The 14,158-nt window shown below is 47.6% G+C and overlaps 1 protein-coding gene across 3 annotated transcripts in view; it reads left to right on the forward strand.

Annotated features, from left to right (window-relative positions):
- Nucleotides 1-14,158, forward strand: part of AUH (AU RNA binding methylglutaconyl-CoA hydratase) — a 625,046-nt gene that overhangs the window by 98,922 nt on the left and 511,966 nt on the right. For 2 of the 3 annotated variants that reach the window (XM_063913676.1, XM_063913675.1), the window contains exon 3: nucleotides 10,677-10,764. The exons of the other annotated variant lie outside the window; for it this stretch is intronic. In XM_063913676.1, coding sequence (XP_063769746.1) covers nucleotides 10,677-10,764 — 88 coding nt within the window. The remainder of the gene's footprint in view (nucleotides 1-10,676; nucleotides 10,765-14,158) is intronic. 3 annotated transcript variants of the gene reach the window in all.

Below are 14,158 nucleotides of genomic sequence, written 5' to 3' on the forward strand. Positions count from 1 at the left end.
CTCTCCGTGTGTACCCACCTTAACTCTCTCTGCGCATGTTATATCTGCCCCTCCCCCCCCCCCCCCCCCCCCCCTCCTGCACTGCACATGGTTTTGCCCATTAGAAATAAAGTTTGCTGCTGCGATCAGGTCTGAATTAGGCCCAATGTCCGCAACTTGACTGCTCTAATTGAATTGCACGAGCTGTTCCAATTTTTATAGCAAAATTAGCACGCTTTATTCTCAGATTATTAACATGGTTCTTCACAGTACCGCACTCATAGATAATGTTTCTGGTCATTTGTTGTGCATAATGACAACAATAATAAGCATGTCTTACTGGACAATCAAATTGATGTGACTATGGAGCTGCCTGTTAAGGACATCTACTAGAATGAAAACCCTTCAGAATGAAGATAGGCTTATGAAACACAGCTGACTGTGCCATCTAGTACTTAACCTAATCACTAAAAAGATTATAGTGTAGTAAATAAATCTAGGTGGTTTATGCTAAATGTAAGATCCAACCTTTATGCTGACCTAATCAATATGTTTTAAATAGATCTGTGTCACCGCCATGAAGACTGTCCTCGCACACTCAGTGTAACCGTCCTTAACCACTTGCCTGGCATGGTCGCATCAGATGCGACCACACCAGGCTGGGCTTTCCCTGACATGGTCGCATCTGACGGGAACAGTCAGAAACGCCCGCTAGGCAGCTGCTGAAAGATAATCTTTCAGTAGTCGTTTATATCAGACGGACCTCCCGGTACCTCTGCACCCACAGCCCTGCACCCTGTGTGTCCCAATCACTGCTGTCTACAGTGATTGGGCACATTCGTACCCCCCCCCAGCTGGCTCTGCAGTGAAGCTCTCTTGTAGCCGCGGCTCTCCCTCACCTCAAAGAGAAGCCGAGGCTCCGCCTCCCAGTGTGTCCTCATCAGTGTGCTCAGCAGTGATCGAGAAGCCCAGAGCACCTTCCCCACCACCACCTGGCGGCTGTGGTTTGTGTTTGGCGGTGTCCCGATCACTGTGTTCAGCAGTGATCGGACAGCCCGCAGCACATCCCCCTACCACCGTGCACCCACCTCTGGCGGCTTTGTTGCCCAGCACGTCCTCCTCCTGCCGGCTTCAGTCTACAGTACGTGGTGCACAAATGTGTGTGTGTGTGTGTGTGTGTGTGTATAGATATTTCCTGCTGCGGGGTACACTGGGTTCCACAGGAAATAACATTGGGGTGTAGAGATCTTCATCCGAGGCACCAACAGGCTATAAGCTTTGACCGTTCCCAGAATGCATTATGCCGCCTCCTCTATAACCCCGCCTGCGTGCACAGGAGCTCAGTTTTGTAGTTGGTGCCATTAAGTGCAGGCATACTACAGGTGGGCTGCTCCAGCAACCCTCAGAAGAGCTTTCTTAAGTGTGAAACTTGAAGACTTCAAGGGCTGCAGCAGAGACACTGTGAGTGTTAGATGCCAGTCAGACATTTCCTGCTGCAGCCCCATCACCTCCCCAGCGGCGCTGTATACTCCCACGCCCTGGTTGCTGGGTACTTAAAGCAGAGGCTCCGGTTTGCTTCAGTCAGTCACACACCCCGCCGCAGCTCTCCAGGATCGCGTGGCCGCACTCAGGAGGAGGTAAGAGGGTCCCCCAGGCAGGATCTACTGGAAACCGCGATCCGGCGCGGCTGGTGGGAGGCGGGCCACGCGCGCTGGCGTGGACACTGTGCAGTACAGGGACCCCACTATACCACCAGGGCAAGGGCACAGGTCGGTTTTACTAAAAAATGTTTGCTACATTGCCCGCAGTACCCGGTGGTGAAGTCCAGCAAGGGGATAAGGCTTTGACCTGTAGCCCCTCCCCCAGCCCCAGGGCGCCATTTAGAGTAAATGTTTCCGCCCTGGAGCTGCATCTCTCTCTCTCTTTCTCTCACTCTCTCTCTCTCACTCTCTCTCTCTCTCACTCCCTGTCAGCGTTTGGGCACCATTTCTAGCAAGCTGAGCTGATCCTGGGACTGTTTGGGCAAATCCTCCTCTGTAAAGCCGCCTGCATGTCAGCGCTGTGCATTTTACAGGACACTTAGTATTCTACATGTCTGCTGACAGTGTTAGTTAAGAAACGGTGCATTTAGTCAGGGTTATATAATACAAGTACCCTGTGATATACATCCAGTCTTTACTGTGCATTGATATATCTATTGAGTGTATAGCTGTACTTAGTATTACTTTGTATTGCTAGTCCAGTGCCGTTTTATTGCATGTCATAATTTCTGCATTGTACAATGTGACTATGTGTGTGTGCATATAACTGCTGCGTGACTTACATTTCGTGTATCTCACTCAGATTGCTATCCCTATATTCTGTAACCGGAGGGGGCTAAGTGCGTCAGGGTTATTATTTAATATAGGTGTTTCACAGGATATGCTTATTGTGTATTTCTCTCTGTGATTTTTAGTCACCATATACCTCTTGAATTCTCTGTTTGTGCTGATACACTGCACAGGGGGTTCTTGTCAGGTATTGAGCTGCTGATATTGTACTGGGTTGCCTTGAATTGAGCTTTCAGATATGTCAGCTACAAGAGGCGACGGAGCTGGGGCTGATCCCACATTGCGTGGTGGTGACGCTGCAGACACATTAGAGGAAAACATAGCAGCAGAGGGTTCAGGTTCTGGGGGTTCCTTTCCCCCAGTGGGACCGTAGCAACAGGGGTTCAAAATGACCCACCTTGGGCTACTTTCTCCACGTTATTAAGTACGCTGGTAATTCAACTTACGCCCCCTATGGGACCTCCTGTGCCGGTACAACCGCTTATGGTCCCTGCGGTTAATACGCCATGGGCAGATCACCTGTCCACTCAGTTACAGCAATTGAACCAATCACTGACTAAACAGAAATCTAACCCTCGCCTGTCTAAGACCAAGGGGCCATTACTTCCTCACAATCCACCCACGTCCCAGACACCTCGTCTGATGAGGTTGGCGTATATACTGACCCCACAGACACTGATCCAGATACTTCTGATGGGGAATCTGTCTCACAGGTGGATGTTCCTGACTTATTGGAGGCTATCAGGCTAATTCTTCAAATTACTGATGACCCGGAGCCTGACGCTGCCCCTAAGAAACCGGATAGATTTAAACGTCAGAAAGTCGTTAAACAAGTTTTACCGCATTCTGATCATTTAGTTGACATACGTCAGGAATCCTGGGTAAATCCAGGAAAGATATTCACGCCTCACAAGAAGATGCTGGCTCGCTATCCCCTCACTGCGGAGCTAAGTAAAAATTGGGAAACGCCCCCGCCAGTGGATTCATAAGTGACGCGGCTGGTGGTATCCTCAGCTCTGCCTGTATCTACCGTCATTTCTCTGAAAAAAATGACGGACAAGCATGTGGAGGGTTGTTTAAAAGTGATTTACACCCTAGCAGGTGCTGTGCATGGCCACTATTGCAGCGACATGGGCTGCAGAGGCTATTGAAGCGTGGGCTCAGGAGGTGGAAACGGAGCTGCCGTCTAATTTTTCTGATAATGCTAGACAATGTCTCTCGTATATTGTCACAGCATCTCATTACATTAAGGAGGTGGCTTCTTATGTCGGTATTCTGGCGGCCAAGGCTTCTACTATGTCCATTTTGGCTCGCCGGATTCTCTGGTTACCGTCCTAGTCTGTGGATCTGGATTCTAAGAAAATCCTTGGAGGTGCTTCCTTTTAAGGGAGACATTCTTTTTGGAGAGGACCTCAACAAGATAGTGGCTGACTTAGCTTCTGCTAAAACAGCGTGTCTACCTAGTACTGCTCCTTCGGTACCGAAGGCTAAGAGTACTTCCTTTTCGCTCCTTTCGTCCTTCAGCAAAAGGTCAGGCGTACCCGAAACAGGCTAGCACTTCCAAACCCACTAAGCCCAAACCTAAACGGGCCTGGGCTGCCCGTCAGCATGCTTCCAAACCTGACAAGCCTGTTGCATGACGGGACGGGCCTCCCTCTGGTAGTACAGGTGCCTCTGGCTCAGAGAGGCAAGGGGTACTATTCACCGCTATTCCTAGTCCCGAAACAGAATGGGTCCTCTCGGCCCATTCTCAACCTCAAGTTCTTGAACAAATATGTGAGAGTCTCCAAGTTTCGTATGGAAACTCTTCGCTCTATTGTTCTGGACTTGGAACCCGGGGACTATATGGTCTCCCTGGACATACAGGATGCTTACCTGCCTATTACTATTGCAATGTCGCATCAGCAGTACATGAGGTTTGCTGTTGGTAACCTCCATTACCAATTTCGGGTGTTACCTTTTGGTTTGACCACGGCCCTGTGAGTCTTCACCAAGGTCATAGCGGTAATGACAGCTGTACTCCGCAGTTAAGGGGTCAGGATCCTCCCGTATCTGGACGACTTGTTGATCCTGGCGAATTCCCCAGAAATTCTCCTACGCCATCTGGATCTGATGCTCCAGTTTCTGCAAGCCCTCGGGTGTCTCATCAACTGGGAGGAATCTTCCCTGGTCCCTGCTCAGAGCATGGTGCACCTGGGGGCATTGTTGGACACTCACAACCAGCTGTTGTTCTCAGGAGAAGGTCCTGAAACTTCAGGACAGGATACCGATGCTTCCTATCTCGTTCGCAAGTGTAGATACATTAGGCGATGCAAGTGCTAGGTCTAATCTTGTCGGCTTTCGACATGGTGGAGTACGCTCAATTTCATTCCCGCCCTCTACAGAAATTGATTCTTACCAAGTGGGATGTCCTGCCTCACCAGATCAGGTCTCACATGATCTCCTTGTCTCTGTGGACATTTTATATTACACAGGGATTTTATATTGGCGCTGAGTTGTGAACTGGCAAATCCTTTCTGTGTCCTTTTAACAGATTTTACTGTGGGTCTGTCCCCTATAAGCCCTGGAGTGTCTGTGATGTGTTTGTGCACGTGTGGTGACATGTCTGAGGCAGGGAGCTCTTCCCCTGAGGGATCCATTTTAGGGACACAGAGTTGTAATGTGGTGGTGCTGCCGGCATACCACGAGCCTGAATGGGTGAAGGAATTACGTGATAGTGTGAATCATATCAGTAAGAGATTAGATAAGTCTGAGTCTCATGCAGAAACCTGGAGAAAATCCGTTGAAGATGTGATTTTTAATAGTTCTGCTTTTTCATCCACAGGGGACCCCTCTGGGTCACATAAAAGGTCATTTGCACAAGTAGTACATACTGATACCAACACGGACTCTGATTCCTGTGTCGACACTAGTGATTCCAGGGGAATGGATCCAAAATTATCGAAAAACATTCAGTACATGATTGTTGCTATAAAGGAGGTCTTAGAAGTTACAAAACCCCCTCCTTTACCTCAGGAGAAGGCTTACTTTTATAAAGAAAAGAAAATTAACGTAACTTTTCCTCCATCTCATGAGCTGAACACTCTCCTTGAGGGAGTCTGGGTAAACCCTGAAAAGAAATTTCAGATTCCCAAAAGAATTCAGGTAGCTTTTCCTTGCCCGGCAAAGGACAGGAAAAGGTGGTAGTCACTCCCCGTTTTAGACAGTGCCCTGTCACGATTAACAAAAAAGGTGATTCTCCCTGCGCCTGGGACGGCTTCCCTAAAGGAACCGGCAGACCGCAAGTTAGAGACTACGTTAAAATCTATTTATGTGGCCAATGGAACACTACTCAGACCTACCATTGCCTGTGCGTGGGTGAGTAGTGCTATTGAAAAGTGGTCAGAAAACTTGTCATCAGAAATTGACACAATAGAGATTCTCCTAACGTTGGGTCATATCAAAGACGCTGCTGTGTATATGCTAGAAGCCATGAAAGATATTGGCCTCTTGGGATCAAAAGCCGCTACCATGGCTATTTCAGCAAGGAGGGCGTTGTGGATTCGACAATGGAATGCTGACGCAGATTTCAAAAGAAGTATGGAGGCTCTCCCGTATAAAGGTGAGGCCTTGTTTGGAGATGGGCTGGATGCTTTAGTTTCTACGGCTACCGCAGGTAAGTCGACATTCTTGCCTTATGCTCCTGCCCCGGCGAAAAAGACACATCACTCTCAGATGCTGTCCTTTCGGCCCGATAAATACAAAAAGGGTAAAGGTTCCCCTTTCTCTGCGGGTAGAGGAAGGGGAAAAGGAAAAAAGTCTGCAGCGTCTCCAGGATCACAGGAGCAGAAATCAATCCCTGCTTCTGCCAAATCTTCAGCATGACGCTGGGGCTCCCTTGCGGGAGTCCGATCAGGTGGGGGCACGTCTTAAACTTTTCAGTCAGTTCTGGGTTCAATCTGGCCTGGACCCGTGGATCTTACAAATTGTGTCCCACGGGTACAAACTGGAGTTTAAAGACATTCCCCCATGCCGATTTTTCAAATCGGCCATACCAGCTTCTCTTCCAGACAAGGAAGTAGTAGCAGCAGCAATACAAAAATTATGTCAGGATCAAGTCATTGTCCTGGTTCCCTTGTCACAACAAGGAGAAGGGTTTTATTCAAGCCTCTTTGTAGTTCCGAAGCCGGACGGCTCGGTCAGACCAATTCTAAACCTGAAATCTCTGAATCTCTACCTGCAAAGGTTCAAGTTCAAGATGGAGTCTCTGAGGGCAGTGATTTCCAGTCTGGAGGAAGGGGAGTTCATGGTGTCAGTGGACATAAAGGATGCCTACTTACATGTTCCCATCTATCCTCCTCATCAAGCTTATCTGAGATTTGCGATACAGGAGTGTTATTACCAATTTCAGACGTTGCCGTTTGGACTCTTCACGGCACCGAGGGTGTTCACTAAGGTGATGGCGGAGATGATGGCCCTCCTTCGACAGAAAGGAGTCAATATAATTCCTTACCTGGACGATCTCCTGATAAAAGCGAGGTCCAGGGAAAAGTTGGTGCAGAACATTGCACTCTCCCTGACAGTACTTCAACAACACAGTTGGATCATAAATTTTCCAAAGTCACAGTTGGAACCAACGACAAGATTATCCTTTCTCGGGATGATACTGGACACAGAAGTACAGAGGGTTTTTCTTCCAGTGGAAAAGGCTCTGGAAATCCAGAGAATAGTCAAACAAATTCTGAAACCAACTAGAGTGTCCATTCATCAATGCATTCGGTTGTTGGGAAAGATGGTAGCGGCCTACAAGGCCATACAGTTTGGCCGGTTCCATGCCAGAGTATTCCAGTAGGACCTGTTGGACAAGTGGTCCGGATCCCACCTACACATGCACCAGAAGATAATCCTGTCATCCAAAGCCAGAATTTTGCTCCTGTGGTGGCTACACAGTTCTCACCTACTAGAGGGATGCAGGTTCGGGATTCAGGACTGGGTCCTAGTAACCACGGATGCAAGTCTCCGAGGCTGGGGTGCAGTTACACAGGGAGAAAGCTTCCAAGGAAGATGGTCAAGTCAGGAAACCTGTCTTCACATAAACGTTCTGGAGTTGAGAGCCATTTACAACGGCCTACTACATGCGGAGCATCTTCTTTAAGATCAACCCGTACAGATCCAGTCGGACAACGTAACAGCAGTCGCGTACATAAACCGTCAGGGCGGAACGAAAAGCAGAGCGGCGATGGCAGAGGTGACAAAGATCCTCCTCTGGGCAGAAAGACATGCAAGAGCTCTGTCTGCAATTTTCATTCCGGGAGTGGACAGCTGGGAAGCAGACTTCCTCAGCAGACATGATCTCCATCCAGGAGAATGGGGCCTCCACCAACAAGTCTTCTCAGAGGTGACAGGTCTTTGGGGAGTTCCTCAAGTAGACATGATGGCATCTCGTCTCAACAAGAAGCTTCAGAGATATTGTTCCAGGTCGAGAGACCCTCAACCAATAGCAGTGGATGCACTGGTGACACCGTGGGTGTTTGGGTTGGTGTATGTCTTTCCTCCACTTCCACTAATACCAAAAGTGCTCAAGATCGAGAGAAGAACAAGGGTTGGAGCGATCCTCATTGTCCCAGACTGGCCAAGGAGAGCTTGGTATCCAGATCTTCAGGAGTCGCTAATAGAAGATCCTCGGCCTCTTCCTCTTCGCGAGGACCTGCTGCAGCAGGGGCCGTGCGTGTATCAAGACTTACCGCGGCTACGTTTGACGGCATGGCTGTTGAGCGCCGGATCCTAGCCCGAAAGGGTATTCCAAAAGAAGTCATTCCCACTCTGATTCATGCCAGAAAAGGAGTAACGTATAAACATTACCACCGTATTTGGAGAAAATATGTGTCTTGGTGTGAATCCAAGAAGGCTCCTACGGAAGAGTTTCAGTTAGGACATTTTCTCCATTTTCTGCAGGCAGGTGTGGATGCGGGCCTAAGATTGGGTTCAATCAAGGTCCAGATTTCGGCCTTGTCCATTTTCTTTCAGAAACAATTGGCCTCCCTTCCAGAAGTTCAGACGTTCGTGAAAGGGGTTCTGCACATCCAACCTCCATTTGTGCCTCCAGTGGCACCATGGGATCTTAACGTGGTGTTGCAGTTCCTTCAATCTGATTGGTTTGAACCTCTACAGGAGATAGAGTTGAAGTTTCTCACTTGGCAAGTGGTCATGCTGTTGGCCTTGGCATCCGCAAGGAGGGTGTCTGAGTTAGCGGCCTTGTCTCACAAGAGTCCTTACTTGATCTTCCATGAAGATAGGGCTGAGTTAAGAACTCGTCAGCAATTTCTTCCGAAAGGTGGTTTCTTCTTTCCATATAAACCAACCTATTGTGGTGCCAGTGGCTACTGACACCTTCACTGCGTCAAAGTCTCTGGATGTGGTCAGAGCTTTGAAAATTTATATCGCAAGAACAGCTCGGATACGAAAACAGAGGATCTGTTTGTCCTGTATGCTCCCAACAAGATTGGGTGTCCTGCTTCTAAGCAGACCATTGCATGCTGGATCAGAGGTACGATTCAGCACGCTCCTTCCACGTCAGGATTGCCGATACTGAATTCGGTGAATGCCTATTCTACTAGAAAGGTGGGCTCATTCTGGGCGGCTGCCCGGGGAGTCTCGGCGTTACAACTTTGCCGAGCAGCTACTTGGTCAGGGGCAAACACGTTTGCTAAGTTTTACAAGTTTGACACCTTGGCCGATTAGGACCTCAAGTTTGGTCAATCGTTGCTGCAGGGTCATCCGCGCTCTCCCGCCCGTACTGGAGCTTTGGTATAACCCCATGGTACTGAAGTGGACCCCAGCATCCCCTAGGACAGGCATTCCCAACCACGGTCCTCAAGGCACACCAACAGTGCAGGTTTTAGTGATATCCAGGCTGCAGCACAGATGGTTAAATCAAAATAACTGAGGTGCTAATTAAGTCACCTGTGCTGAAGCCTGGATATCACTAAAACCTGCACTGTTAGTGTGCCTTGAGGACCGTGGTTGGGAATGCCTGCCCTAGGACGTATGAGAAAACAGGATTTTAATACCTACCGGTAAATCCTTTTCTCTAGTCCGTAGAGGATGCTGGGCACCCAGCCCAGTGTGTAATTTACCTGCAGTTGTTATGTTGTTAAAAAAAAATTTCAGCACGGTTGTTGTAATGTTCATGCCCGTTGGCATGTGTTTTGTTGAATGCCATGTGTGCGGCATGGTTGAAGTGTGAGCTGGTATGAATCTCACCGTTAACTTAAAAGTAAATCCTTTCCTCGAAATGTCCGTCTCCCTGGACACTGTTCCTATACTGAGGTCTGGAGGAGGGGCATAGAGGGAGGAGCCAGTTCACACTCTAGAAAAGTCTTAAAGTGCCCATGGCTCCTGCGGAACCGTCTATACCCCATGGTACTGAAGTGGACCCCAGCATCCTCTACGGACTAGGAGAAAAGGATTTACCGGTAGGTATTAAAATCCTGTGTTTTCCATTGTCTGGTTCTTCTTTATCATATGAAATACACGTTGGTTGGTAAAATCAACTAATGTAAGTGTCAGTATTTGTCTGTTCATAAATGAAGTATGGTCTAATGTAACTTGTAAATCCTGTGATTGGAAACCTATTTAACTCTATATTAGCAAGGCATATTGTCAATTGTTCTGCTTTGATAACCTTATCCAGGTGACTGTAGGGGGATCCGGTATGGATCCCAGCAGTCAGAATCCTGATGCTGGAATCTTGACCCTGCTCGGGATTCATGGATTGAAATGGTAGTGCCGGGATCCCGAACGCCAGAATTCCGATCGCAGTCTTCCAGGACTCTGCACTGGTATGCCGGGGGGAGGGTTAGGTTTAGGCTGCAGGGGGAGGGTTAGATTTAGACGGCGGGGGGCGGGGGGGGGGATGGGGGGTGGATGTTGGGTTCGGGTCAGGTGCGGGAAAGGAGGGTTAGGGTTAGGTTAGGGGTTAAAGGTAGTTACCACATAGGTGTCGGGATCCTGAGCGTTGTGATGCTGCTGTCTGTATTTTGACTGCCAGCATCTCAAGCGTTGGGATCCCAATACCATCTCATTGTAGGTTGTATAGTAAACCTTAGATGCTGATGCCACCGTTAGGTGAATGTGCTATGAAAATAGAGTCCTTATTTTTTTAATGAGTGATAAATTGCACCAGCCAATCAGCTCCTAACTTCCATGTCACAGGCTGGGTTTGAAAAATGACAGATAGGAGCGGATTGGCTGGTGCAATTTATCACTCACAGTGAAATGTATAACTTATTGATAAATAAGGGCATTAGTTTTTGTGGCTTTTGCCATTGTTTAATGACTGTTTTCTCACATTTCATTGTGTCACTCTGCTTATTTCCTGTGTTGTAGATGATGAAGACTGTTGAGTCGCTGAAGAGCAATAACAAAGTGAGGACTGTAATCCTGCGGAGTGAAGTCCCTGGTGTGTTTTGTGCAGGTACAGTAAGTAATTAACTGTATTGTGTGTCCATCCCCTGAATGTGAGGTTTTATTATGTCCTTATTATTAGTGGTCTGTAGAGAAACCGTTGTATATTATCATTACATTACATTACATATTGCCTACAAATACAGTATATCTGAGTGATATGTGGAGAGTTGGGTGTATCTGCTGCCTTAGTAACTTAAACTAATGCTTCCCAATTCTAGTAAATATATTCTGTATAAAATAAATGGTGTTAGAGGTCCAAGTGCAGTGATTCCAGTGGCAAAATATGTGATGCAATATCAAACATCAAACAGATATCAGACTTACAGATAAAAACAAATACACATACATTTATAAGATAGTGTCATGAAAAGAAAAAAATCTTTTTACATACCTCAGGGTATATTTCCAAAGTGTTGGGTTGTAAAACATGGGACATCTAAATGTGTTTATAACCAATACTTCAAAAGGCAATGCTTTTACTATCTGCGTCTTGCTCGTAAAAGCATTGCTCTTTTAAATATCAGGCATAAAAATGCTCATAAGAGCCCGGTTTTACAACCCGACACTTTGTAAATAAACCCCTAAGTGTCAAGAAAAGGGGCTATGGAGATTGTTATCTAAAAGTCAAGCTATGAAGTTTTATGTGCCATGGATCGATTTTAAATAACCACCATAGAGTTCCTGTTCCTTTTATCCAAGTAGCATTAGTCCTTATTATCAACTTGTCAGAGTTAAAGTTTTTACTTATATATATATATATATATATATATATATATATATATATATATATATGTATATATATATATATATATAGAGAGAGAGAAAGCAAGATTGAACAGCGCTTGGGGGTTAATCTGAACACACGGAGTATAATCTATAAATTGAAATTATGAATGTCAAGCATGCGGTTTGGTTAATAAGTAGTAAATTATTTCTCTATCGTCCTAAGTGGATGCTGGGGTTCCTGAAAGGACCATGGGGAATAGCGGCTCCGCAGGAGACAGGGCACAAAAGTAAAGCTTTTACAGGTCAGGTGGTGTGTACTGGCTCCTCCCCCTATGACCCTCCTCCAGACTCCAGTTAGATTTTTGTGCCCGGCCGAGAAGGGTGCAATTCTAGGTGGCTCTCATAAAGAGCTGCTTAGAGAGTTTAGCTTAGGTTTTTTATTTTACAGTGATTCCTGCTGGCAACAGGATCACTGCAACGAGGGACAGAGGGGAGAAGAAGTGAACTCACCTGCGTGCAGGATGGATTGGCTTCTTGGCTACTGGACATGAAGCTCCAGAGGGACGATCACAGGTACAGCCTGGATGGTCACCGGAGCCACGCCGCCGGCCCCCTCACAGATGCTGAAGCAAGAAGAGGTCCAGAATCGGCGGCTGAAGACTCCTGCAGTCTTCTTAAGGTAGCGCACAGCACTGCAGCTGTGCGCCATTTTCCTCTCAGCACACTTCACACGGCAGTCACTGAGGGTGCAGGGCGCTGGGGGGGGGCGCCCTGGGAGGCAAATGAAAACCTTTAAAAAGGCTAAAAATACCTCACATATAGCCCCAGAGGCTATATGGAGATATTTACCCCTGCCTAAATGTACTAAATAGCGGGAGACGAGCCCGCCGAAAAAGGGGCGGGGCCTATCTCCTCAGCACACGGCGCCATTTTCTGTCACAGCTCCGCTGGTCAGGAAGGCTCCCAGGTCTCTCCCCTGCACTGCACTACAGAAACAGGGTATAACAGAGAGGGGGGGCAGAATAAATGGCAATATATTAATATAAAAGCAGCTATAAGGGAGCACTTAATCATAAGGCTATCCCTGTCATATATAGCGCTTTTTGGTGTGTGCTGGCAGACTCTCCCTCTGTCTCCCCAAAGGGCTAGTGGGTCCTGTCTTCGTATAGAGCATTCCCTGTGTGTCTGCTGTGTGTCGGTACGTGTGTGTCGACATGTATGAGGACGTTATTGGTGTGGAGGCGGAGCAATTGCCAAATATGAGGATGTCACCTCCTAGGGGGTCGACACCAGAATGGATGCCTTTATTTATGGAATTACGGGATAGCGTCAACTCGCTTAAGCAGTCGTTTGCCGACATGAGGCGGCCGGACACTCAATTAGTGTCTGTCCAGGCGCCTCAAACACCGTCAGGGGCTGTAAAACGTCCCTTGCCTCAGTCGGTCGACACAGACCCAGACACAGGCACTGATTCCGGTGGTGAAGGTGACGAATCAACCGTATTTTCCAGTAGGGCCACACGTTATATGATTTTGGCAATAAAGGAGATGTTACATTTAGCTGATACTACAGGTACCACTAAACAGGGTATTATGTGGGGTGTGAAAAAACTACCAGTAGTTTTTACCGAATCAGAAGAATTAAATGACGTGTGTGATGAAGCGTGGGGTGCCCCGATAAAAAACTGCTAATTTCAAAGAAGTTATTGGCTTTATACCCTTTCCCGCCAGAGGTTAGGGAGCGCTGGGAAACACCTCCTAGGGTGGACAAAGCGCTAACACGCTTATCAAAACAAGTGGCGTTACCCTCTCCTGAGACGGACGCACTTAAAGATCCATCAGATAGGAGGATGGAAAATATCCAAAAAGGTATATACACACATGCAGGTGTTATACTACGACCAGCTATTGCGACTGCCTGGATGTGCAGTGCTGGGGTAGTTTGGTCAGAGTCCCTGATCAAAAATATTGATACCCTGGACAGGGACAATATTTTACTGTCGTTAGAACAAATAAAGGATGCATTTCTTTATATGCGTGATGCACAGAGAGATATCTGCACACTGGCATCACGGGTAAGTGCTATGTCCATTTCGGCCAGAAGAGCTTTATGGACACGACAGTGGACAGGCGATGCGTAGAGGAGTTATTTGAGGTCGGTCTATCGGATTTGGTGGCCACGGCTACGGCCGGGAAATCCACCTTTCTACCTCAAGTCACTCCCCAACAGAAAAAGGCACCGACCTTTCAACCGCAGCCCTTTCGTTCCTTTAAAAATAAGAGAGCAAAGGGCTATTCATATCTGCCACGAGGCAGAGGACGAGGGAAGAGACAGCAACAGGCAGCTCCTTCCCAGGAACAGAAGCCCTCCCCGGCTTCTACAAAAGCCTCAGCATGACGCTGGGGCTTCGCAAGCGGACTCGGGGGCGGTAGGCGGTCGTCTCAAAAATTACAGCGCGCAGTGGGCTCACTCGCAGGTAAATCCCTGGATCCTGCAGATAATATCTCAGGGGTACAGGTTGAAATTAGAGACAGAGCCACCTCGCCGTTTCCTGAAGTCTGCTTTACCAACGTCCCCCTCAGAAAGGGAGACGGTTTTGGAAGCCATTCACAAGCTGTATTCTCAGCAGGTGATAGTCAAGGTACCTCTTCTACAACAAGGGAAGGGGTATTATT

Source organism: Pseudophryne corroboree, chromosome 1 (genome assembly GCF_028390025.1).
Source record: "Pseudophryne corroboree isolate aPseCor3 chromosome 1, aPseCor3.hap2, whole genome shotgun sequence".
In the NCBI taxonomy this organism is placed as follows: Eukaryota; Metazoa; Chordata; class Amphibia; order Anura; family Myobatrachidae; genus Pseudophryne; species Pseudophryne corroboree.